Source organism: Achroia grisella, unplaced genomic scaffold (genome assembly GCF_030625045.1).
Source record: "Achroia grisella isolate CSIRO2021 unplaced genomic scaffold, CSIRO_AGI_Agris_v1 utg413, whole genome shotgun sequence".
NCBI classification, from domain to species: domain Eukaryota; kingdom Metazoa; phylum Arthropoda; class Insecta; order Lepidoptera; family Pyralidae; genus Achroia; species Achroia grisella.
The window spans coordinates 1158822-1185231 of record NW_026712846.1 but is presented as its reverse complement, the minus strand read 5'-3'; the positions used below and the strand labels follow the sequence as shown (position 1 = coordinate 1185231).

The 26410-nt window shown below is 31.8% G+C and overlaps 3 protein-coding genes across 6 annotated transcripts; 2 read left to right on the top strand and 1 right to left on the bottom strand.

The window, feature by feature from the left end:
• Window positions 1–2287: 2287 nt before the first annotated feature.
• Window positions 2288–3721, top strand: LOC131844791 (bolA-like protein DDB_G0274169). The gene is made up of 3 exons (XM_059193756.1): window positions 2288–2447; window positions 2546–2745; window positions 3431–3721. The coding sequence occupies exons 1-3, from the start codon at window positions 2396–2398 to the stop codon at window positions 3578–3580; spliced, it is 402 nt and encodes a 133-aa protein (XP_059049739.1). The 5' UTR covers window positions 2288–2395; the 3' UTR covers window positions 3581–3721.
• A 505-nt stretch (window positions 3722–4226) lies between these two features.
• Window positions 4227–17996, bottom strand: LOC131844787 (set1/Ash2 histone methyltransferase complex subunit ASH2). The gene is made up of 10 exons (XM_059193751.1): window positions 17711–17996; window positions 17447–17625; window positions 16628–16775; window positions 15556–15752; window positions 9218–9435; window positions 8508–8685; window positions 7553–7709; window positions 7045–7168; window positions 6076–6330; window positions 4227–5348 (listed from the first exon to the last, which is right to left on the bottom strand). The coding sequence occupies exons 1-10, from the start codon at window positions 17869–17871 to the stop codon at window positions 5244–5246; spliced, it is 1722 nt and encodes a 573-aa protein (XP_059049734.1). The 5' UTR covers window positions 17872–17996; the 3' UTR covers window positions 4227–5243.
• LOC131844785 (uncharacterized) lies at window positions 17354–20903 on the top strand. 4 transcript variants are annotated; one of them, XM_059193748.1, is made up of 4 exons: window positions 17354–17478; window positions 18780–19040; window positions 19571–19904; window positions 20654–20903. In XM_059193748.1, the coding sequence occupies exons 2-4, from the start codon at window positions 18818–18820 to the stop codon at window positions 20805–20807; spliced, it is 711 nt and encodes a 236-aa protein (XP_059049731.1). In that variant the 5' UTR covers window positions 17354–17478; window positions 18780–18817; the 3' UTR covers window positions 20808–20903. The 4 variants fall into 4 exon arrangements, with proteins under 4 accessions (XP_059049731.1, XP_059049730.1, XP_059049733.1 ...); XM_059193747.1 differs by having other exon boundaries at window positions 17354–17482; XM_059193750.1 differs by lacking the exon at window positions 17354–17478 and adding an exon at window positions 18323–18450.
• The last annotated feature ends 5507 nt before the right edge of the window (window positions 20904–26410 follow it).

The following is a 26410-nucleotide window of genomic DNA, read 5'->3' as shown; positions in this document are numbered from 1 at the left end:
ATAGCTTCTGATATGTTACTATTACACTAATACATTCTCTCTTATTTATCCTTACTAATATTATAAATGTGAAAGTAAGGATGTTTGTTCCGCTTTCACGAAAAAACTACTGAGCCGATCATCATGAAATTTTGTACACATGTTCTTGGAGGTATTAGAATGAACATAGGATGCTTTTTATTTAAAAAAAAACAATATTTTTTTAGTTATTGGATTCAATGCTTTTTATATATAAAAAATAACAATAAAATTTTTTAGTTATCCTATGGGGATTCAATACCGTACCTAATAGGTGGTCCTCAACCGATCCAGAAAAGCTTTACCGGGAATAAAATGGTATTTCATGAATGTTACGAAAATTATATAGAAAAGAGCTTATTCATAACATGTTTCTCGTCGTCAAATTACAAAAAAAATACTCGAAAAAAAGAACAAAACAGTTCAATGTTCAAAAAAGTTAATGGATCACCATACGTAACTCACTAACAGGAATGTGAAGTAACAACTTGAACATAATATTTGGAAAATACTTAAATACAAAAAATTATATAAAAAACAAAGATGAACAATACAATCGAGTATTTTATTTTTAACCTACTACCCTTTGGTAGTAGGTTAAAAATAAACGTGCGGGTTATATCGGAAACAGAATTTCGAAAATAATAAAGCAAATCTTTGAATAGGCATGTTTGAGTTTATTTTTCCGTATCTCAATACTTATTTGTATTTATCTATTTTCGCTCTTCTTTTATGCAAATAGATTGAAAATGGCGGGCATATGAAAGCAGTGTCCGCTTTGCGACGTCCCCGCATTTCCGCTCTTGGCTACAGCACAGGTGACAACAGCGGATATTGAAACCACACACACTTCAAGTCGGGTTGATAGCTGCTACTAGGTATTCTGACTACTTTATCAATAGCGTCGGATTGAAAACTTTGATATCTCTATAATAATATTTAGTGATGTGAATACAATTCGAAATTTTAAAAATATACAATTTTTTTTTCTTCTTAACAAATGTTACATCTACTTATAACCGGGGAATGGTACCTAACTACAAAATGGATTCAACTTAATAAGACTTACAAATCTCAAGGTTCTGTATCTCTTTTAAAACCATTTTATTATGACATAGATTTAATTTCAGTTTATAGTCGGGGCCGTTAAATGTGCGATGTTAATTACTCTGTGGAAAAAAACAAGTGTACTTGTTTGTACCGAGACCTTAACTTGTCCAATAAAGGGAAAAATTTAACCAAAAAAAATTAAGTTAGAAAGAATGTGGTTTAAAAATAGAGGGCACTTACATATTTCTGTCTACCTTATAAAAGAGCTGGCGTAAAGATAAACATTACATGATGTGGGTAGAAATATCAATCACAGAGTTCAGATTCACTAAAAGACCGAGCGGTCGCCACAATGGGAGTCGTAAAAGTGATAAAGAAAAATGGATTTTATTCGATTGCGATACATCAGTGTCGGGAGAGGCAACTTCGACCTCGGATGTCCAATGAAAAATCAATTCGTCAATTCATATAACAACGTAAATGGAAAGTTATTCTTATTACGTTACAGTCTAACCGTTTATGTAGGTATCTAACAAACTTACCTATCTACTTTTTCCCAGTTTCCCCTCGGTTGCTCATAACGTTGTGTGTTTCATAATAAATGAATATATAGCCTATGTCATTCTGGATTAATGTGTAACAAAATTCTCTCTGTAACTTTTTTTAATTGATGATAATGGAATGGTGCATTCGCCTGCGCCAACGGTTTACGCTGGCTACCAGTGGAGGACGATAAGATGAGCATAAGGTCAGCTAATTTATACATCATCATGACAAATTCACCAGGAATTTATAATTATGGTTTCCAGGGGGACCCTCGTGGAGGTCAGCCTTACATGTACCTCCATAAAATATAACAAATAATTAGGCAGTACTATAATATTTCACCGCTATCTGAAACTTCAAGAGCAATGAAACAAATAAAGCAGAGGCACCTCACTATTTATTGCATACAATGCTACAGTGGTGAAATGATTACCCATTATACTATACTATAATCATTTTCTTTACATTATTAAGTTATTTGCTATGAAAATTTAAGCTAGGTCGGGTAAATTTTAATAATAAAAATGTATGAAAACTACAACTGCGCTATCATTACATTCGTATTTTTAAATGTGAAATTTTGACGCTCTCTGAAATAGGCGTCGACGCTACTGTCAGTTAAATCAGTCAGTTTGACAATATACTGACATCATGACTTAGAATTAAAAAACAGCTGTTTTTTTTGTTGACAATTCTATTCACTGTTTGTTTTAATCTAATTTAATATAATAACAGTATACTTCTATCCTAATTCAATTTCACTTTATTTAAAACTAAGTGTATGATTTTTCTAAATAATCATATAGTTATTTCTATGAATAATATTTGGCAAGGTGGAATTGTTTTCTTTCTATAACCTTAAGAAATTCTTACATACTATAATGTTGTTTATTATTAAATTGCTATAATACGAATTCAACATATCTTCCAGCCTCTTTTGGCGTTATTAGAAGGATGTCAACGACTGGGCCTGTACACAGCACTATTTTAAATAAACTGCAGTCTGCATTGAGTGCATGTCACTTGAATGTTATAAATGAATCTTACATGCATAATGTGCCAAAAGGTGCAGAAACACACTTCAAAGTTGTCGTTGTATCAGATAAATTCGACGGCTTACCACTAATTAAGGTAAGATTTGAGTCGATGATATGGTGCTCGCACTGACTATACTCACAAGTAAAGGATGTATTTATTAAATTTTTTTATTGAGGGGTTTGGGTTATTGTTGTGATCTGCAGCACAGCCACTACATGGCTCTATTGTGCTTCCCCTTTTTTTAAAATTCACTACCTAAACACATTGATTGGATTGAAGGATAATCTTAGGAGCAATGGTTTTTATCTCCTCAGGATATAGTGTATACTTTTCAAAGGAGATATTTCATTTGTGCATCAGTGGGCTACCACCACATAATGTGTGTAGTTGCGTTTCCTCTTTAGCTTTGCAAAATTTGCAGAAATAGGATGCAGTTGGGTGACTTAGCTAACAACAATTATAAGAATAACCCAAGACAATATTAAAATTGCTATCTTGTCCCACAGTAAACAACTTACAAATACCTATATATATATGTATATTTTACAAATGCATAATATTCATAAAAACAATACTCATATAATTTCCATCAGAAATAAATTAAATTAAGTCTTGTAAGGTCAAAAAGTACAAGTCAGATTTTGGATTACTTTGAATTTGTGTAATTTATTTAAACATTATAGGCTCTGATTACTAAATAACCTCTGTATACTATTACTTTGGGTTATCTGTATAATTTTGCAGTAAGTCTTGTTCTTTTATGTTTTTTTAATTGCAGAGACATAGACTGGTAAATGATATATTGAAAGAAGAACTACAAACAGGAGTTCATGCTCTATCAATTGTGGCTAAAACACCCCAACAGTGGGAAGAGAGCGACAAAGTTGTAGAAAGCAGTCCTAATTGTAAGGGTGGCTTTGGAAAATAGTGTAAATGAAAACAGAAGCAGAGAATAGTATATATGACAATTGAAAACACTACATAATAATAGTTTACTCAATTATAGCGAATATTGTATATTTTATTAGTTCCTAGATTTATTTTTAAAGAATTATAATTATAATCTTGATGACTGATTTTTTTTTTAGTCCATATTGGTATATATAAAAATCATATATAGGTAGGTATATATGATTTTATCCTTGGAAAATGTGCTGATACTCAACTTATATTCATTTTCGTTGATATGTTGTTGTTGTTGACATATGCATGTGATAGCATTATCTTATGATGCAAACTAGTCAGTCTTTATATGACTGATGTAGCTGATTTTTAATTTATATGTAACATATATTCTGTGTGCTGCTTACTTGAAACATGTATTTAAATATGAACATTCATAATTCATGTATTTATTGGTCATATGATAATTTATGACTCATAAACAAAGCCACATAATATTAGTGAAAATATTATGTCACTATAATTTGGACCTACTTAGTATCAAAATTAGAAGTTCATTCGAACTTATAGAAAATGTTATTTAAAAATAAAACTAAAGACAAATATATTTTACATATAGTTTAATTATTTCACATAATTATTGTAAATTCAATCATATTTTCATACATTCCTTTTCATAATATAATTTGTATGCAATTCATTACAAATATAAAGATGCTTATATTATTTCTTCAAATACTCTACAAAACACAGCACTCACCCATATGATTCACCTGTTAGTAAACTGTGACATATATATACCAGGGCTGGCATATGGCGAAATTTCTTTTATATATATATGTACATATATTTGTAATTATATCTTCTTTACATACTAATGAAATGTATAGTATATTAACATCTATGAATACACAATACTTCAAGTTATTCTAGTAAAGAAAAATATGTTTTAATTACGTATTTGCATCGCCATTTTCTTTCATATTACGCGAATTTTAATCCTCCGTACACGGACATTCCCCCATATAACGTGGAGATCTGACACATTATATTTCTGTACAGTGAAATTTATAATGATTTGTTTTGTTGTTTAATATAGTTCATATGCAGAAGTTTTTTTATTTAGAATGTTCATAGTTGTTTTTATTTTAACAGAAAAACGTCAATTTCGTTCTTAATAAAATTTAAATTTTGCCAGATTTGTATAAAAACTAAAAGGCACAAGACAAATAACTTACATTAGATGACCTGCGCATTCTAACGCAAAATGTATTGGACAGAACTTTTCTGTAATTCTACAATAATCTGTGGCAACAATTCGCCAGCATACTAGTTAGTATAAAACTATATACATATGGACGACTAATCGGAAGTAAAAAATATAGAAAATACATACATAATATATATAGAAAATACACCGATACAAACTCATTCATGAATACAAATGTTTGTACCGTGCGAGGAATCGAGCCCGCAGATGAGGCGGTGTGCTAAACCGCTAGGCTACAGAGGGCGTCAAAAATAGTTCATTAACTTATTATAACCATATTTTCCCCGCACGATAAATAGTCATTTTATATACCAGAGAGAGATTTTCACGTTTACACAACGATTCCATATATTTCACATAAACATAACTTTTAAAGTCTCAATCACACATTTCACACCGTCTAGCGGTGTTAGTTGTATCAGAGATTGAAGTTATCCAGTCGTAACTTCCCCTCGTTCTCTGTGAGGTACAATAGGTCTGCCATAGTCTGTTCGCATATCGCCTCCTCCGCTTTTTCTGACATCTGCAAAACATAATTACATGTAATGGAACATATTTTACATATAACTGGTTCCTTTAGCATAAATAAAAAGATTGCCCTCAAATTTTGCACACAAGTCTTGCTAAGTAAAATTTTATGACTTGTTTTAGACATATGTTTTAATTCTGGAGAATTGACTAGATCATTTCATATATAAATTATAGTACATTCAAAAATAATTGTTTTTATCAAACAATATTAAAAAGAGGAGAATTCCAGATTTGGCAATTCTCTTGTATGGTTATTCTCAAATTGTATGTCATGTTTTTTCCAACAAGATATTCAAAGTTCGAAAAAAAATATTTCTATCTCCTTCAGATCTGAGATTTGATTCTTTTAGTTTGATTAAATTTTTATTCTTTGTACTAAAGCCAACTTGCAGGCATACATACTACTACCGTACCACTTAATCACTAAAATTACCTTACCAGACTCTTGGTAGTCTGCGGTACCTCAATTGCAAGATATTTCAACCGCCGAGCAGCTTACCGCTGCTGTATTTTGGTTGTAGGGTTCTATTAGGCAATGAAATCATAGAGTAAGAGGCATCTTCATAGTCCTCTAGAATAGTAGCGGATGTATGGTATCACAGGCGAAGTAACGTGACGGAGTAGTGCTGTTTGTGTATATAAACGATGGTTACCACTTACCATCAGGTCGTCAGCATGTGTACCATTCCACTTACATAAATAAAAATATAGTTACTTACTGGTCTGTATTTATGGTCGACGTTGGGAGCGTACTTGAAGTTAGGCCCAAAGTTTACACTCACTGTTACATTTTTATGTAAGGATACAGATGGGTAGTAGCAACCCTGGTAAATATCCAGGAATGCCTCGCCTTGACACTCGCCATTCTTGAAGTAATATATTTTACTGCCAGGTAGAGATTTCAGATTGTTCAGAGATTCTTGTATGTTATCCTTATCTTCATAGTAGAGATGACTTTTGAATTTGACTAGAGGCTGTGAATATAAACAATATTCAATTAAGTTTTCGAAAATATAAATCATAATATTAATACGTGAAGTTTGCAAATACTTTGTATTTCTTTTTACGAAAATTATACAGAACTCTTCCGAGTTTGAAATTTAAAATAGTATACCATACACATGGAAAAAGAGTGCAGAACTAATATAATTTTTATAATAATGTGTATAATGCATATGCGTTTGTCACACACATTTATATACACAAATATGAGTACATATTCTCTTGTTTAATATTTTTAACAACAGAACTTTTAATATCTAACGTTCAAACATACATCTTAAAAGTATAATAGAATTAGAATTTTACCATAATAGTTTTTTTAATTACTAGGCGACTCTAAATAGACATACAGACATACATATCCTCACGACTTCATTCCAAATGTGGTAGTCAGTATCAAGTGTGTACACTTATCGGCCTCGTAAAAACAAAAGATACTGTTATATTTATGGACATTTATTGTGAAAGTGAATTTGTTTGTTTGTTAGATTTGGTCTCTTTCGCCAGCTGTGTCTCGGTAGAATGGTAACGCAACTCCGAGATTTTGGCAATTACGGATCGGAAATACTCTTTAGTTAAAAAGTCTGTTAGGGTAAAAATCACAAATACATTTGTATTGGTTTCAAACACGTCTAAACGTGTAATTTTTTTAACACAGGAATATTAACATTTACGTTATTACTCACTCTGTCTTTGTACGTGTTTGGTGTAAATTTAGTAGTCACACTGTCAGGCAGAACAATGAGAAAACCGAGAGTGTCGCCTTCACCGTATCCGTTGCTGTAATGTTTACCACGAGATTCATGGAACCTGAAAAAAAAACATTTTTATAGAGTAGGGACTAGGCAAACTTAAACAAAAATCTATTATTTTGCAGATTTTTTTTGTAAAGAAACAAGAATACACTCTGCAAAAAATCATATTTTTAATACATCTATTCAGAAACAGCAATTTGCTTTAAATTTGCAACTTTTGCACAAATACTAAAATAGGTTTGCAATTATCCTACGAAACTATCCCTTTACAGCATTATCATAGAAATAGAAATAATTCAAATGACAAATAATTTAGCCAAAAATCGTTTAGTCAAATTTCATTCTGACGATATATTATATATACTTTATTATACATTTAAAATTTTAGAAAGGCATGGCAAAAGGTTGGGGTAACACTGGTATAGACTCATGATAATACCTGGTTCCCTTGCGGCTGCGCCAGCTGTAACCAAACTTGTCGTATCCGAGTGGCGCCTGGAGGTTCGCATAGCGTCGTCCCCAGCCGAGCCTCGTGGCCGCGCCCTCGGGCATCTCCTCCACAGATGCCTCCCAGTACCACGAACCGCGAGACACACCTGCAACCCGGCGAGGATAGAATCTTAATTAATTATGATGATGATGACGAAAGCGTGATCCCGTTTACGTTTACATTGTACTGACGAGACCCAGTGAGGGATGAGACTGATCACTTAGTATCGTGATCAACTCGCCAGGAATTAAGCAGGAATCGCTTAAGCGATATGATTGCTTTTGTACCTTCTACATTGTAGATTATATTCTTTGTTCGACGGCGTCGGTGGTCGGCTTAGCACACCGCTTTATTTCCGATGATCGTGTGTTCGATTCCTCGCACGGTACAACCATTTTTATTCATGAGTATGATTGTTGTAACGGTCTGGGTGTTTTCTATGTATGTTATGTATATATTTACAAAAAAAATCTCTACTTATCATGAGACTAAATGGCATTGTGTTAATTGTCCAGGGTTATTTATTATTTGTTATATATTTCTGGTACAATAAGTTAATAAATAAATAACCTTGGTTGCTTCTTAGATTGACACTGTTGAAATTGATCTGATAATGTAGAAGAGTTTCTTGTATGCTTTCATTGTTAATTACAGAGTATTAAAGATCACGCTATGACCCTTAGGAACTCAGTAAAAAAATAGTCAGGAAAAGTTAGTAGCGCTTGCGAGTAATGCGTTTCAAAGGGTTACCACCAAATTTTAGGGTTTTTTTTGTATGCTAAACTCTTGCGGGGCAACCCAATGTAAATCGTAAATCTAAGTCCTTGGGACGTTAGTAACATTTAAGCAACTTGGCGACTGATTCACTGTATATCAGGAGCCTAAATCAAACAAAACAACTAACCATGTGTAGCCCGGACCATACAGTATCCCTTCTCCCCCGTAACTGCAAGCCTGTCTTCGGATATCTTCAACTGTGGTGCTCTATCGTGTAATGCCAACAACACTACACCCGGACAAAGCGACCGGTACAACCAGCCGGGTATGGGTTTTCCGCTCCATTCGTTACTCTCGTCGAATTCCTAAAAAATATAATTATACGGCCGTTACAGAGTATGTTTTTTTATTTGATCAATAAAATGTGGACTAAATGCTATAGCATTCTCTTCCAGATAGTGTAGTCAATGGCTTGTTAATTGCAGATGTGGTGAACGCAACAATTGACATGCCTATATTTGCATTATTAACCAATAAAATATAGTACACAAGGTGAACTTAATGCTAAAGCAATATAGCATTAAGTCCACCTCGCACCCTGCAGATATCGTGACATGCCTAACATAAGCATCACTCGGTACGTTTTTAATACAACGTGGCAAGGGTAAGCCTATCGCCGGCTCTTGGAATAATTTTTGGTTTCGATATCGGTGTTTCCATCACCGGGTCATTAAAAATATGAACTGACAAAAAAATTACCGGCTACATTGACAAACAAAGTTTTTGGGCGTAATTTAGGGTAGTAACCTACAACGCTAAATTATTGTTACAAGTATAAAAAAATAAAAACATGATAATTCCGTGAAACCTTTTTCTTTCTAGCCGGTTAATAATTACCTGTCTAAATGGCGCGTGTGGATCAGGCTCCGCCAGTATATATCTGTAGCCATCTTTATTGAAGGGATGTTCCGTGGGGTATCCGTGTGAGGGTAGTTTGAGTGCACCGATCTCGTTGCCGCGGCCCTTCTTGCCGACCGGAGCGCTAGCGTCCGCCGCGCCCGTCACGGCGGGCCGGCGCTTCCCCTGTCGCCCCTTTACATTTCCAGCTAATGGAACTGAAATATGAAAAAGTAATTGAAAGCCTCTTGAAATGATAGCTAACCTGATGGAAAATGATAAATTGCTTATAATAAAAAAAAAACAAAACATTATGTGTTAAAAAATGTTATAATATTAATAATAATAGTTCAAGACAATTCACACAGCGCCATCTAATACCAAACTAAACAGAGCTTGTGTTATGGATACTAGACAACTGATACAAATGTTATACATTTTTTTTTAATACATACACAATTTACATAGTAAACACCCAGTTCGATACGACATAATAATGTTTGCGACAGTCCCAGGACTCGAAGCCACGACCACCGGAAGTAAAGCGATGTGCTAAACCGCTAGAACACCGAGGCCGTCAAATAGTGAGGCAGTCATAAAAAAATATATTACATATGCTGAATACTGGAAAAAGCATTGTTTTTTATCTCGCTGTCAGCAGAAAATTAGAATAGTCCGAAAAAAAACGTACTTCTTACGGGTTACGTCGGTAAACGAATACAATGTGACGACAAGAGTAATTAAATTTTTTAGTACGTCCTCATGAACTATTAAATTGGAAACCAGTCCTTTTTATTTGCAAATTCATCACATTACTACATCATTCATAAGTCAGTAAGTGACACTTTTATATAAAAAACCAAATAGCTATCACTAGTACCTAACAAAAAATACACAATTCACGATTTGGATCTGAATGAAGCACAAACAACTAACAAGGTATGGAGTGTAAGTTTTTTAATGTACTCGTATGATAATGACATGGTACACATGCTTGCGCTAACGGTATACACTAGCGGATCACCAGTGGGCGAAGATAGAATGATGAGAATAATTCTCAGGTCTCAGGTCAGTTAATTCACCCGGAATTCACTACGATCGTTTCCAGGGTACGATCACGTTGTATTTGACAATGCTACTAAATTTATTATACTACAATTCATTCGGAACGCGACTCTTCATAATAAGAATGAGCAAAAACTTGCATGTTGCTCTTTTAAAGAAATGTAGTACACAATTACATTTTTAATAATTTTGTGCGAATACAAACTGTCAAATAGAAAGACAGAAATAAATAATTAGTGACTTGAGTAACAAAATAAATCAGTCGTAGTTATCGAAACAGACCAGTCGTCACTCATCCCTACAGCAATGGGGTCACTACTCATTTCTAACAGTCTCACTAGAATGTAACGCGAATTATAGAGATAACATTTTTCTGTAACTGCAAAGGCAAACTCACCTGATGGAAAAAATATAGCACAACTAGATGCATACATGAGTACACAATAAAAATAAGATTTATTGAAAAGAATTTCAATATTACTAATTATTGTTTTCACAATTTTATGTGTCAAACTTATATAAGATTTTAAATTCTTTTTTATCATATTATATGTCAAATGGACATAGTTTATGAAATAGTATGGATGTGTAATGTTTCTAACCTTTACTTTTAACTACAAGCGGTAGATTAATTAGGTAATTATTAGATTACTGCATGGTATACGTATTACCTATGTATACATATGTATATACGACTAGCTGTTGCGAAATCGTCGGCTTTCTGAGATAGTATAAAGTAAAATTTAATTATATTCAGCCTTTTAGTCACAATTTTTTTATATACTACGACGGTGGCAATCACGCATAAGACCCATCTGATGGTAAATGGTTACCGTAGTCTCTGGACGCCTGAAACACCACGTGCGCGTTGCCGAGCCTTATATGCTGGCGGGGCTGTTTATACCGACAGCATATGCTGTTTCACCATTATAATTATCATTAATTTTGTTTCTATCTATTCATAAAAACAACTAGGTAGGTGGATACATACTATTTTTTTAAAGTCATAAGTTCAAATTTGAAAATTTATTCAATATCTATTTGCATGACTTACCAGCTTTTTCAATATCCCATTGTTAAGAGCAAACGCATAATATTGCTAGTTAACATTGTGAATAATAATGAAAATCTATACGTCGTTCTGTCTCAAACAAGAACTGACGCCAAATTCAGCATTAAAAACTTTTTATTTCTTTCCTTTAAATATTTTAGGGGTAATTCCAGCATTAGCTCTCCAGAAATTGAAGAAAATGTCTCGATATTTGTAAGAGAAAAAGGATCATCCAGTAAGGGAGATTACGTACTAGACCTCATTACATAAATAAAAAAAGTAACCCTGGACAATTAACACAGCGCCATCTAATCCTACGGTAAGCAGAGCTTGTGTTATATATATAGGTACTAGATAACTGATACAAAGACTTAGATATTTTTTTTATAAATACATACATAATATACATAGAAAATACCCAGACCGATACAAACAATCATACTTGAAGAAATTGAACTCGCCACCATCGCAAGTAAACCGGTGTGCTAAACCGCTAGACCATCGACGCCATCGATTACTAGTAATGTAGGTTATATTACTAGTAGTTAGGAGAATCTCTACACTGTACCACTTGGAGACAATCATTATTAATTGGTCCTGACTAGGGAAAAAGGATTTTTAGTAATGTAAAATAATCACTCCATCGCTAGCAATGTAACAAGTCAGACTTTTTTTCATATACTACTATAGTGGCAAATAAGCATACAGCCCATCTGATAGTAAATGGTTACCGTAGTCTATGGACGCCTGAAACATCAGAGGTATTACGGGCGCGTTGCCACGCTGTTCCCCTGGAAACTATCGTGATAAATTCCTCAATCTGTTACAATGGGCTAAGTGACCTGACCTCATATTCATTCTATCCTCACTGGTACCCCGCCAGCATAAATCAATAGCGCAGACGGGTGCATCATTCCACAATCATCCATAGAAAAAAAATTGTCATGACTGCCTAATGACCTGAGTTTGTTATCACCACCTTTGTCTGGTAGTCCGCCCGCGTATACCGTTAATGCAGGCTCTCTATTACATCATTAACTTAAAAAATGTGCTGGATGCAGTCAGTGAATGTAGATGAATCAGATCTTGCTTACATTTACCAGTGGAAAGTGAGTGATAATACAACAATAATAAAAACATATTTAGCGGTCAACAGAATAAATAAATACCTATATTAAATGTAGTGTGACATCGCGACATAGCCCGAAATCTTAAATTTCAGTAGGCAGGCATTTACCTACTTATTACGTAATACGCCAGACTGAATATCACTTTACGGGGAGGCCTCTACAAAACACTGTGGAACCAGAAATAACTCAATAAATAAACAAATTAAAATATTATTACTATCGCTAACTACGCCGGCTCTCTAAAATTTTTGATTAACACAATAACTAGAACATAAATCGCATGTTAAATTTTCATGTTTACAAATTATCCTGTACGTGCTATGAGTCATTGTAGTATATTTCTATAATATGACGTGTTCTAATACTAATATTTAAACACAAAATGTAGGTACCTATATTCTGCAAGTAGCTAGATTGGTTCCACATCATTAACTACGAGATGTCAACAGAGGATATAAAAACGTGAGTACAATAACAAATGTCCAATAAACGTTACAAGTTCTATCAAAACTTACAATCCATGACGAATATATCACACCGATATGTGGACAGACTGACTGACTGTAATTCTTATTTGGTACAAGCACACTGATAAGATAATAATAGGACGTAACATGTCGAATAATTACATATACATACTTTACAACTATACGTTGAGAACTCGGTATCTTATACTTCCATTACTGTATATGTAGATAGAGTAAATTTAATTAATATATAATTATACTGTTTATATTACAGATAGCGACGTACATAGAGCAAAGAGTAACGAAGAATGAATGTTGCTTACCAGACATAAAGTTCAAGGTCGCTAAACAATTTAAATCTAAAATCAATATAAGAGTAAACGTATACGCGACGCCTATGTGGGTCTTATCGAAGAAATAAACCGACAACACAGTATAGTGGGATATGTGTGCGCTCACGTACACATGTGTAGTGGAAACAATGTCGTTATTGTGAGTTGTGGCCGCGTCTGTACTACGTAGTCTAGAACTTTATGTGCACTAGTACATTGGTTTTTCATTGGGCCGCCTCCAGTGCGGGTCAATCGTTACGCCAGTCGTTCGTGTCCAAGTGGCAATTAAAGTGATGGTATTTTACTTTGTAACTCGAACAAACATTGTAATAATTTCATTACTCTTTTTTTTAATGAAATAACTTTTCTATTTTCAATTACTTACCTTATTCATTAATCAATTACATTTAAAGTAGTAAAAGTCCTTAACTATAATTGAGAAGACGGATCATATTATTGGAAATTGTTATTGAATATTTAACAACATTATCTAGCTACTATAAAAACTATATGTTATGATTCTTTACAAATTACATGTAAATAATTACATATTTTTGGAGATATCTTAATATTTGTTTACGCATTGTAGTGACGGGCCGCATAGTTTTTATTTATATTTTTACGACTTTAGACTTATATTTTGTATTTAGAACATATAAACCAATTAACAAAGACCTTTATGCTTTATCCGATTTCATTCAAAGGGTCAAATCAGAGTGTCACGAATAATTGACCTATTTTGAATACACAGATAAATAACCAGAACTAATGCATAATTATAGAAATTTGTTCAGAGACAAAACATTGTTTTCATTCGAAACGTTTCCCGTGATCTCCTTTCTGCATGAAAGGATTCTTCTTCTAAATGACCAGAACAACATACCTTCGCAATCTTTTTCACTTCACATCTTTAATAAGAAATATATATAATTAGCAGAATTAGGTACTTCAGCAAAGAGAATTTTTATACTATTGACTTGTAGTTGTTGTAACACCCCATTAGATGGCGCTACGGACACTTTTTCAAACAATGTCTATAAACATCAAATAACAACATATAATTCTATATCGTCAAATTATCCTAACAATCGTATAAATAAAATATATATACTCATATATTGTATAAACGCGATAAAAGGTAACAAATACTATACATATATCATCACGGCAAATTTTATAACTCACAATTAAATTAAATCGTATAGTCGTGAAAAGGTACGAAACAGATAGAAAAAACTTTTGCATATTAGCAAACGCTGTCTTATGCATATTAGAGCCGGGGTGCAGATGAGAAAAAAATTTGTTCAGTGTTTAATAAAACCTGACTCGACGCCCTAGTAACCCGCGCCCGGGTGCGGCTACACGCCTTAACCTCCAGGCAAAAAACGACCCTGCATGTTAGATACGTACACTTACTAAATGCTATGTTGAAAGACAAATAAAAAAGAAATAATTTCCAGTTCACAACTGAAATAACTAGCCGTACTAATCGCTAAGGAATAGTGATAAAACATTTTGTCCTACATAAATGCCAATTACCTATACATATTTATCATGATCATAACATATATGAATATGATGTGAATGATCTTGACTTTTATTACTTTTGTTTTTTTTATTAATTTCTTTGATACAATTATTTGTTATTGAACATTCACGAAAAAAATAAAAAGCTACTGAACCCAAACAGCACAGAAAAGACTTAAATGATCATGTACAATTGGCACTTGCATAAATAAGCGATAAATACTAATTTCGATAAAAATACATGGAGATATTGCTTAGTAAATATGCCACTTGTAGTAAACTAAAATAATGATATAATTCACAGCGCCATCTAGTCCCAAGCTAAGCAGAGCTCGCATTATGGCTACTAGCAACTGATATAAATACATAAGTAGTTACTTTTATTTTTGTAAAGACACCCAGACCGACATAAACAATCATACTTATGTGGGGAGAAATGTGATTGTTAGTAGTGTGTCTATCCACTTGCTTAGCAATGTACCAGATTGACGCAGTTCCTCCTGGAAACCATCATGATAAATTCTTGGTGAATTTGACACGATCAGCTAACTGATCTGACCTCATGCTCATCTTATCATCCTCCACTGATTACTCCGCCAACGTAAATCGTTATCATATAAAATAATAAATATAAAACAAAAACATACTTATGCAAATATTTGTACCGTGCGAGGAATCGAACCCGCGACCATCAGTAGGAAGACGGTGTGCAAACCGCAACACCACTGAGATCGTCATTTGATATGGAATGGTATAGATCACTTACTTGTAGCGATTCCCATGTCAGTAACTTTGAGCTGGCCTTGTTTGATCATGGCTTCATAATTGGGTTTGATTGAGGTCAGCTCCAAATTGTAGAGACCAAACATTGGACCCTCCATCTGGTTGTCTTCATAAGTGAACAGAACTTGTATGTCTTTTATAAGGGCGCGTTGTACTGTCGCATACCACGATTGCGTGACTCTAAAAAATTGTAAATCTATTAATCCAGCTATATCTTCACAGCATATACTTTACAGAATAGGCACATATTATTAATATGATTTATTTCAATTATTTATATTATTATTATGGACTATTCCAGTAACATAAAATTTACATAAAATATTGATGTTTTGTTTTTTCTTAATCAACCAGTGTTATAATAAGATAAACATAACACTGGTTGATTAATTGATTGCTTAATTATGTTATTTCAAAGGATTGCTTCACTGAAGAAAAGTAGTGATTATTTAAAATTGTTTTTCTGTGGTATGACTTAAAAAACATCAATCCAGATTTAAGAAAATAGCTAAAAGAATACTATTTGTGAAGTTTCACATTTTTGAAGAGAGTTGAATGATAATAAACATAAAAAGAGAGATATTTATACTTCTCCCAGTCATCCTCTTTATATACTAGTAAACATAGTAACTGATAGTCCTAATTTTTTTTATCTCATGTTAAAATTCAGTATCTTAGCAATCTGTATTTTAACAAGTAGTAGTATTGTTTAGTAACTCCTCTTTTATCTGATACGCAATAAGTCTTACTTTTTAAAGCATGGGGGATCATGAGCCTGCTTAACAACTAATTGTAAATACAGTCACCCATGAGGGTCAGTATCACCATGGGAATAGCAGGTAAATCAACAAAGTAGCTTAAAGAAAGAATATACTCCTTCCTCTTTTAATATCATATTGGATCAGAACATTAAATAAACTTAATATAAGCATTTTTGAATAGTAATTTTTTTTATTATTTTAGCACTCATTCAGAATACAAACTCATCCCAAGAAGAATAAAAATCTTACATCAATCTGAATGGGAATAGGTCATACTTAGTCTTAGTAACTCACCTTCGGGGCATAGTTGTCATGGCTTCCCAATATGTGTCAATATATGGTATTATCTCCCTATCTTTACTGAAAAGCAGCCTGTTACTACCATCCTTCACACTCTCTTGCTTCAGATTAGCTATAGCTGTGAGACACATTTGTGGAAATGCTAGAACAATATATAATGATCAGCATTTGTACTATTACCAGCATACATAGTGCTGAATGAACATACAGTTATATAATTGTTATTTTTGTCTATAATGATTGTCAACTCTATGGTAGGTGAAAAGAATATAATCATTACGTAGTATAAAACAAAACATATATGCAAACAAACAAAGTCCAAAAAAATATGGGATATTCACTATACTCATGGAAATTCTGTAAATATGATGCTAACAGATTTATAAAAAAAAAATATATATAAGTTAGATTTACAAGAACAAATACAAATATTTCTAGACTTTCTAGGTAAAAAGTTTAGTGTGGTCACATAAACATTAAAGATATTTTAATTCAGAAAGAGAAAGAAAATACTTCTGTATGATCACAAACAGTTTGATAGTGACATGCTTAGTTTTCATTTAAATTAATAACAGATTTATTCAATGTCTATGAAATTGAAATACTACATGCTATATTACCTATTCATATTGTATCTATGCACTTAATACTGGCTACTATAATATATTGTGACAATTGTTTTCTTCGGATATTTACAATTGTCACTTTGTCAACTGTTTCTCCAAACTGCAATAACTATTCCAAGTGTGTAACTATTAAAACTAAAAGTGGACAAGGTTACAACGTATAAATATTAAGTGTTAAAATACTCACGAGCTTGATTCTTTTTGAAAGTTTCCAAACCAGTAGGTGAGCAATTTTTACATATAAAGAGATAGTTTGTCATGAAAGGCACCAATTTACCCAGCTGGTAACCAATGCACGACTCGTGGAACCAGCGATTACATGAAGCACATAGTAATTCCGCTATATTCAGATTTCTATCTTTCCCGCTAAAAAATACATAAAAATATCAATTAATCATCAGTGTTGTGAATGATGGAATTAATTGACACAATATTGAATATTTTAGTTTACCAATAACAATTTCCTTGAGATTCTCCAGATGGTTTATTTATTTTACTTTTATCACCATTCTCCGCCAATTTTTGAGATTCCGTTTGCTGCATATTTTGGCTACCACTTATAGCAACATCTGTTTCAATTTTCTTCAAGCCTTCGGCCAGTGTCGAAGACATTTTATGTAAAGGATCTATGCATTTATTTAATTCGAAAAAATACGTAATTAATCTTAAAAAAATTATCGAAAATATCAGTCATGAGACAAGCAATAAAAAACAAACACAAATTATGTGAAATTAATAGATTATATTTTTTAGAAGTGAACCACAGATCAGAAAGGTTAGACTGTACTGGAAGTCACTGTCAACGTACTCTGTGTCAATAAACCAAACCTTATATTTTAAAATTGATGTGGTAGATTTATTGTTTATTTTATAAAATTTTGACTTTATAAGCAATACAAAAAAATATTATAGATATATAAATACACTTCAATTTAATTTGTTCATATTTTTTTAATACCGTAATCGTAACGTAATATGTGTGGATCAAATGATCGATACATTTTCTTATCTGTGGAAACTCTTAAAAATAATCAATTCCGTAGATCTAAAATTTATTGAAGCTTTATTTATACCACGCAATGTATCATGGTTCGTCTGATGTGTCCCAATTTTATGAAGCCTTTGAAACAACTGCTTACCAAAAAGAATCGTGAATTACTTTTTCGGTTTCGCTTTTTTATTATCTGTTGGGTAAATGTCATCCGTTTCATACTACAACAGCCGGAGAATAAACACTAGACAACCAATAATAGAAGAAACCGAGGAATTAAACTTTTGAAATCAACGAACTTAAATTTGTCAATTTAATTTGTGTTTGTTTCATTTTTAATATATGCTATAAGCTTTTATAAGCTTTTCCTTAATTTAGTTCGATATTTGTAATAGTTATTTTGTTTTTGTAATAATATTTTTTGGGATATTGTTGTTTTAAAGTTTCAATTTTGTTATTGAAAATAATTCCTATAATATTGATATATATATATTCCTATAATGGTATAATTATTAAAATTATTCCGCAGTCTTAGTAAAAGAACTAACTGATTATAATTGTCTGAATATGGATTCTGTAACAAGTACTGATGATTTATGTATCGATACGAAGACAACGCAAGAAAATATTCTTCTGGAAATGATCAAGGAGTTGTGTTGTGAAGCAAATGGAAAAATATCAAGTAATTTAAAGGGGAAAGTTAATAGAATAATTGCAGATTGCGATTTAACACACTATTCCAGTTTACATAGACTTAGTACAGCTGATGAAAGTACATCTACTTTACTTGGTTAGTGAGATAGTTATAAGAACAAATATTTACTAGCTGCCCGCGACTTCGGCTGCTATTTTAGATAAAATATAGCCTATATCTGTCTTTGTAATACAATTGGTCTTTATTTTTAATTGTACGAAAGTCTGTTAGTTCATTTAGTAGTAAAATAGTAATAAACAGTTAGATACACTTTTGAAATTCAAATCGAATTAGATTTTCAATTTTCGAATTTTCGAACCTTGAATATTCCAGTTTAGCTTCTGCCCATTGAATTTAATTCTATGGGTGATGATGAAATGATGCATTCATTAAATAATTAAATACATCAAGGATTAACCACTATGATTTCCAGGGGGACTGCATAGTGGTTGACTTGGTAATTAGTTGCATTTCGTTTCATATTGTTTTTAAGATACTGTTATCTTTGTTTTATAGTGTAAATTAAAAATAAATAGTTATACAATAAAAATTTTCTTTCATTGTTATGTTAAAAATAATAAGTACAATTAGAAACTTGTTAATCACAAATTGGAATGACTTTATAGGGTACATGCAACAAACAGCAACAGACCTTACTTTTGAGGAACAGGCAGAACTAAATCAAGCTATCATAAATAAAATACAAGAGAAAATCCCAGCATTTACGTCTGAATTAGACAGACTACGGCAATTAACAAACAAGCAGTCAAACAAACATAAAATCAAAGAATTACAAGAGAATTTAGATGAAAAACTCAATCTATTACAAGAACAGGAGAATGAGAAAGTAGAGCTGATGATGGAGTGGCTCAATCATAGATTGAATGAAGTGACAAAGTTTAGTGACAACTCAAGTGAGTTGCTCACATTGAAGACTCAGATTCTAGATTTAAAGTCAAAGTAAGTATCCATATGTTAATAATCACCTGAGGAAGGCACCATGCCAAAAAAAGAGATTCTTCCATGTAAGAAGAAATAACTTTTTAGAGATAAGGCAGGCAGTTGTCACCTCTTTGTCTTGTTTATTATTTAGTGTTTTTATAGTTTTATACATAATTGTATATGTAACTTTATAAAAAATGCTTAAATGTAAAGTTTCAATATTTTTATTAAGTAATTATAATACAATATTATTTATATAGAATTCAAATCTCTATGAAAACAAGTGTTGTTTAATTAGACCTCCAAAGAAAGTTTTAATTATTATATTTAAATAACTGGAAAAATAGTGTGGGAGATGAAAATAGAATGGTCCCATTTTTTCTGAATCTCTTTTAAAGAACATTAACAAAGCATTAGTTTACTTTACTACCACTCTGCATAGCAGAGTAGATTCAGATATTTTTTATTTATTTTTTCCCCTATATCTTTTTATCTATTAAAAATAGTGGTATTTTGTCACAACATCAAAGCCACTGGGACTTATTCACAATCTTATGTTGTCACTGCATTTAGCCTTATTTTAGCTGCATTGTGAGTCAACTATAAATTTACGGTGCATCTTGAGTAATTTAATTTTATTGTACCGTGGCTAGAGATAGTGGGCTTTACTTTATATTAAATTTATATAGTAAAATATGTCCATTTCATGTGTTGAGTTTTTCTCGACATTGTACCCAACATTAATAAAAATATTGATTAAATTTCAGAATACTGCATCTACAGATATTGCAAAATATATTTACTGAGACCAACCAATCAATAAAAGCATACAGTGAAATTCACAAAGACCTGCAGGACAGCATAAAGGAAACTGAAGAGAGGATAAAAAAATTCCGCCAAATTATTGCTAGTGATATTTAGTTTTTTTATGTATTATTTGGAAACGTCTGTAATTCTCTTAGTTTTATTTTTGGCCTATGTATTATTTTACATTATAGAAGTGAAAAATCTTATAAAAAAAAATTGCCAGTGGCTATCCTCTGAAATAATAGGAATTTTGAATTAGTATTATACGAAATTATTGAAGTGATTGTGAATAAAATATATTCAAGATTCAACTCTGTACCAATTTGTCGTTTTTGTTATGTTAATATATCTTATACTTATTATTTTGTGCAGTCATTAATAAAAAGCAGGTAGTTTGTAGTTGTATGTTATTATAGTTGATCCTAACAGCGAGGTTTCAAAACACGATTCATCAAAGTGATATTATCGAAAAATAATGACAAGGATTTGACGATAAAGAAATTGCTCAAGTAATGTAAGTTTCGCCACAATAAATTATTTATATAACTAGACTGATTGCATTGCTGAAAATGAAATGAAATGTGTACCTACTGTAGTACACATTTCATTTCATTTTCGAATAGAAAAAGTTTTGCTTACATGTTACACTTATATTTAAGTATCACAAAAAAATCGTCCAAGCTCTCACTGAAATCTTTCATTTTGTTTGTCTCCACATAGATTAACTTTAGTGTAAAGATTCCGGACTCCGCGTTAAGCTTACGTATTAATTATATTATGGATCATGTATCAACTTAAAATTAATAATAAAATTAATTTTTTGGTAATACAAATATTTACATCTATCTAACTACCTACTACAGGAAACAATAAGTAGCGACATTTCATCACATCACATAAGCTACAAAGGTTAGATAATACTCATCACCCTACAAACTCATACATGTGCTCAATAAAATAGTAAATCAACCTTGACTGTATACTGTATATATTAAAAAAATACACGTACGAGTATGTTACGATACCGAGGTCAAAAAAATATTTGATTTTTAGAATGTTTGTGCGCTTGTGCACTTTAATCTCAGAAATAATTTAGCCGATATCAATGAGAATGATTTTCACTGATATATTGTAGCAGGTTATAACTTAACGACTATAACTATTTACCGTACCGACTATAACTTTTTTATTATTCCAAATATCATGCTTAGAATATTGTCGGTGCAGCTATTATTTAATATTTTTATATAATACTAGCTGTCCCGGCAAACATTGTTTTGCCATATAAATTAATAACGCTATAAAAAATAGGGGGTTGGTGATAGAAGGATGAAAATTTAAGGTTGTATGTATTTTTTAATGACACAATAAAAAATATTGCCCAAAAAATAAAAAAATAATGTTAGGTTGTGCACAACCCTTATCACTTAAAAAAATAGATAGTACTCGATTCTCAGACCTACTGAATATGCATATAAAATTTCATAATAAAGCCGTTTCAGAGGAGTATGGTAACTAACATTGTGATACGAGAATTTTATATATAAGATAACTGTTATTCGTGACTTCGATACGTCGAATTAAACTTTTTTTTATTAAAATAAAATTAAACAATTTGTTTTAGCCTAAGCATAGATAAGATAATATGGCCTAATTACTTCTTATAACATTAGCTGTGATTAAAGCCCTAGTGAAAACAGTTCAACCGTTCCAGAGCTTAGCTAGAACAAATAGACAAATAAAAATATTTATACCTAATTAATTTTTAGATTAGTAAGTGGGTACTATACATATAGGTACTTTGATATGTTGTTAATGCTGTTAATATTAAAAACAAACGTTTTATTTATTTGTATAGAACGCTCGAAGTGTTGAATCGCAGATACTAGACGGTGACTATAAATATGAATCATTATATAAGTACAAGAGTCGATGTGAATTCATGTCCAAATTCCAACATAATTGTCTATCAATGGAAGTACACAGTGCCACGGTTTACTGTTTAGCTTATGTTGCAATGTAATATCTCGAAAACACAAATAGGTACCTTGTAATAATAAGCCGATATGTCACGAGTCTTTTCCTGTATAAACAGGTAAATAACTACATTCATGCTCACATATTATTTCTAATTAAGTTACTTTGAGCTTGGACTTTATTCTTACAGTAAAAGGTCAAATAAAATATCTTTGTCCATTTATCTAAATATCATTATCTATTACTACACTTACTATACATACGTTTTTGAAGTTGAAATTACTTGAATTACTTTAGTATTAAAACCCTTTTAAATATATTGATAAATCAATGGATGTTTGTCACAATTTTACCCAATAACTATTGAAAAGATTCAAATTTAATTTACTTCCTAAATTTCCGTCCTAGAAAAACCGACTATTTATTTAAATTATTTCATATTTATTATAACTAGCTGTGCCCGCGGTTTCACTCGCGTGAAATTTATAGCTTCTATATTAATCTGACAAGCCATAGGTATTACTGTAAAGTTTCATCAAAATCCGTTCAGTAGTTTTTGCGTGAAAGAGCAGGTAACAAACATCCATCCATACTCACAAACTTTCGCGTTTATAATATTAATAATAAGATTGCAATGATGAATATCTCAGTCGACTTAGTTTAAGAAACTAATAATGAAAGTATTATTACTTTTTGCGTCATAATACTTTTATTCATTAGCTAATGATATCGATACATTAGTTAATGAACTTTATATCGTTACAGAGGGGGGAAGGGGATTGTTAGTAATGTGGATTTATAACCCCATCACCGAGGTTGACCTCCACGCGGTTCCCCCTCGTTCCATCTGGTTTAATTGATATTTACCAAGATGGGCTAACGGACCTGACTTTATGCTCATTTTATGATCCTCTACTGGTGTAGCCACCGCCTGCGTAAAACGGGTGCACCATTCCATTATCGTCCATATATTTTTTTTTTTATGGACGATAATGGAATTTTTTATTATTGTTTTAGACGTCAATTTTAGCGAGCTGCCGTAGCCAATAAAATATAAATCGTTACAAGTGGACACAAATTATATTAGGCAAATTCAGACTAGAGAACTACCTATATGGTAAATTAACGCGACCGCGACATAGAGAATTAGTATCACTTTACATTTTGATGCATCATTGAATAAAGTGACCACTTGGCGGTTATTAGATAAAGTAAAATAAAATTTTAGTATTTAGCATAATGTTGATTTCATATTTGCTATATAAGACAGGCAAAGGTTTCTAAACTATACAGCCCGTTCTTCGGTGGATTTTAGCAATATACTCAACGAATGACATTTTTTTGCTGTCTACCCACACTACCAAATGTTAGTAGGATATAATTTTACAACAATAACTATGAAAAACAAAAAAATATTTCTAAATTACATAACAATTAAAAAAAATAAAATTGTTTATAAATTAAAAACTACTCGGACGACAAAGGAAACAAAATAAACGGTTAAATTGGTGAACTATCGACAATAAATAAAAAAGAATTATTTAATCATCACTTTGGTACAAATGACATCAAATGATTCACAAGACTCATGTACTACAGTGTGGAAAGATTAATCTTCGGTACAGTATCAGTAGTGCTAATACCACTCGAGTGAGTAGGCCGTGCGTTATTTAAGTAGGTAAACATTATGGATTTAACCGAAATTCTTAGACAAGTGGGCAATATTTTCTGGTGAGTTTAATTTTTAATTAAGTAATTTTTTAATTGTGACAAAATAATATAAAGCGTTTGAAACACGCAGTTTAATAATTTGCCTATAATGTTTTTTCTAAATAATGAGTAGCCGATTCATCTAGTCAAATTACATAGATGACTATATAATTTTTTATACTTATTTATGTGATTGGGAATCATAAAGTGACAACCGATTTAACGGATGTATATGTCGCTCGGTGTGGGTACACGATAATTATGTTATCACGTAGGTATATTTTGCCGCCAATTTCTCCATATTTTCCCACTGTTAAGGTGTATTATTTATTTATCCACGAATATATGCAATATTCGTGGATAAATTCGTGGAACCTCTTTTATGAGCTATTGAATTCAATGTAATGCTATATTCAATATTTTAAACGAACTATTGAAATTTCCTAGGAACTCTTAGACATCCCAGAATGGTGTCAATTATTAACAAGACTGAGAGAGAAAGACTAGTGTATATTGATGTTTATAATAGAAAAACAGAGAGACTTGTTATTTTATTTGACTTTGTTATTGGATGTTAATGTTTAAATTAGAGAGTGAAGAAGTAAAAATATCAGACGAAGTCAAGCCTTAGTCTTTTGATAATTTTTCAGTACAACGTTAGTTTTTGTGTATTCCACATTGTGGAATATTGATGTCCTGTGTTCCATTATATAATCGTGTTATTATAATAATGTTTTTAACTGAATATATATGTACCTACTATATCCCGGTCATAGACATATAAAAAGATGCTAATTTTGTTAAATAGCTGTGACTTTATTTTTGTGGAATATATTCTCAAATTATGGCATAAAGACTGTCCTATGTATTATCTAGTATATTATCTATGTACCAAATTTTTTTTTATTAAATTGTTTTACGGCACTGGGTTTTTTTAAAATTCGTCCAGCTGTATTCTGGACGAATTTTAAAAAATCCAGTAACACATATTAATTTTTACCAAGCAATTCTTCAAACTCGTATTCCTAATATGAAATAATATAATTTTAACAGTTTATTAGCAGGTTCGTACTTGTTTACTGCTAACTAGATTAACTAGTTACCTACTAGCTAGCTATGTTTACTTTTGTCAGTTCACCAAACATTTAGTCATCAATCTTGGTGGTATCATGCTAGTTCTGTCACAAAAGTACGGTTTCCTTTACAAAATTTAAAAAATAAAAAAATGTTATAGAATCTTATTTATTATATCGAATTCTTAAGTAACTATTAGGTATTGATTATGGAGCATTAAGTATAATGATTAAGGAAGCTTAGTAGCCCGATGTCGTAATGAAATGAAATTTCTGTTATCATATAGTAGGTATATTACTAATACTTATTGATAACATATCACTAGTTTAAAACCATCTAACAACGTTGTTGACCGATATTGATTGTTCCAAAAACCTACATGCTATGTATTAAAGATGTTTTCCTGCAACATTAGAGGCGTTCTGCGGCGTTGCCTGCGAGAATTGCGATAAAAATTATCCTGCAAAATTTGGTCCACAAAAGGAATCCTAGATACGCCTATATATATTTTAGACTAGTTGTGCCCTCGTTTTCACCTCCGTTATATTTCAATATATAAATTTCAATAAAAAATATAGTCTATATGTTATTCTGATGCATAAACTATATTACTGTAAAGTTTCATCAAAATCCCTTAGTAGTTTTTGCGTGAAAGAGTAACAAACGTCCGTACTCACAAACTTATGTTTATAATATATATGGGTACTATGTTTATAAAATTATTAAGATTGACAATCGTAAGTTATAATTTTCTAGGAATGATCTATCTTGCTTTTAGTGATCTACAGTCTCTAAGAGAGGAAAGGAATTGTCAGTAAGAGAACTAATAATCCCAGTCCTACCAATGTATCACGTCAGGTTGACCACTACACGGTTCTCCCTGGTAATTGTCGTGGTAAATTTCCATTTTACCTGACCTCATGCTTATTTTATCATCCACCAGCGTAAACCGTTAG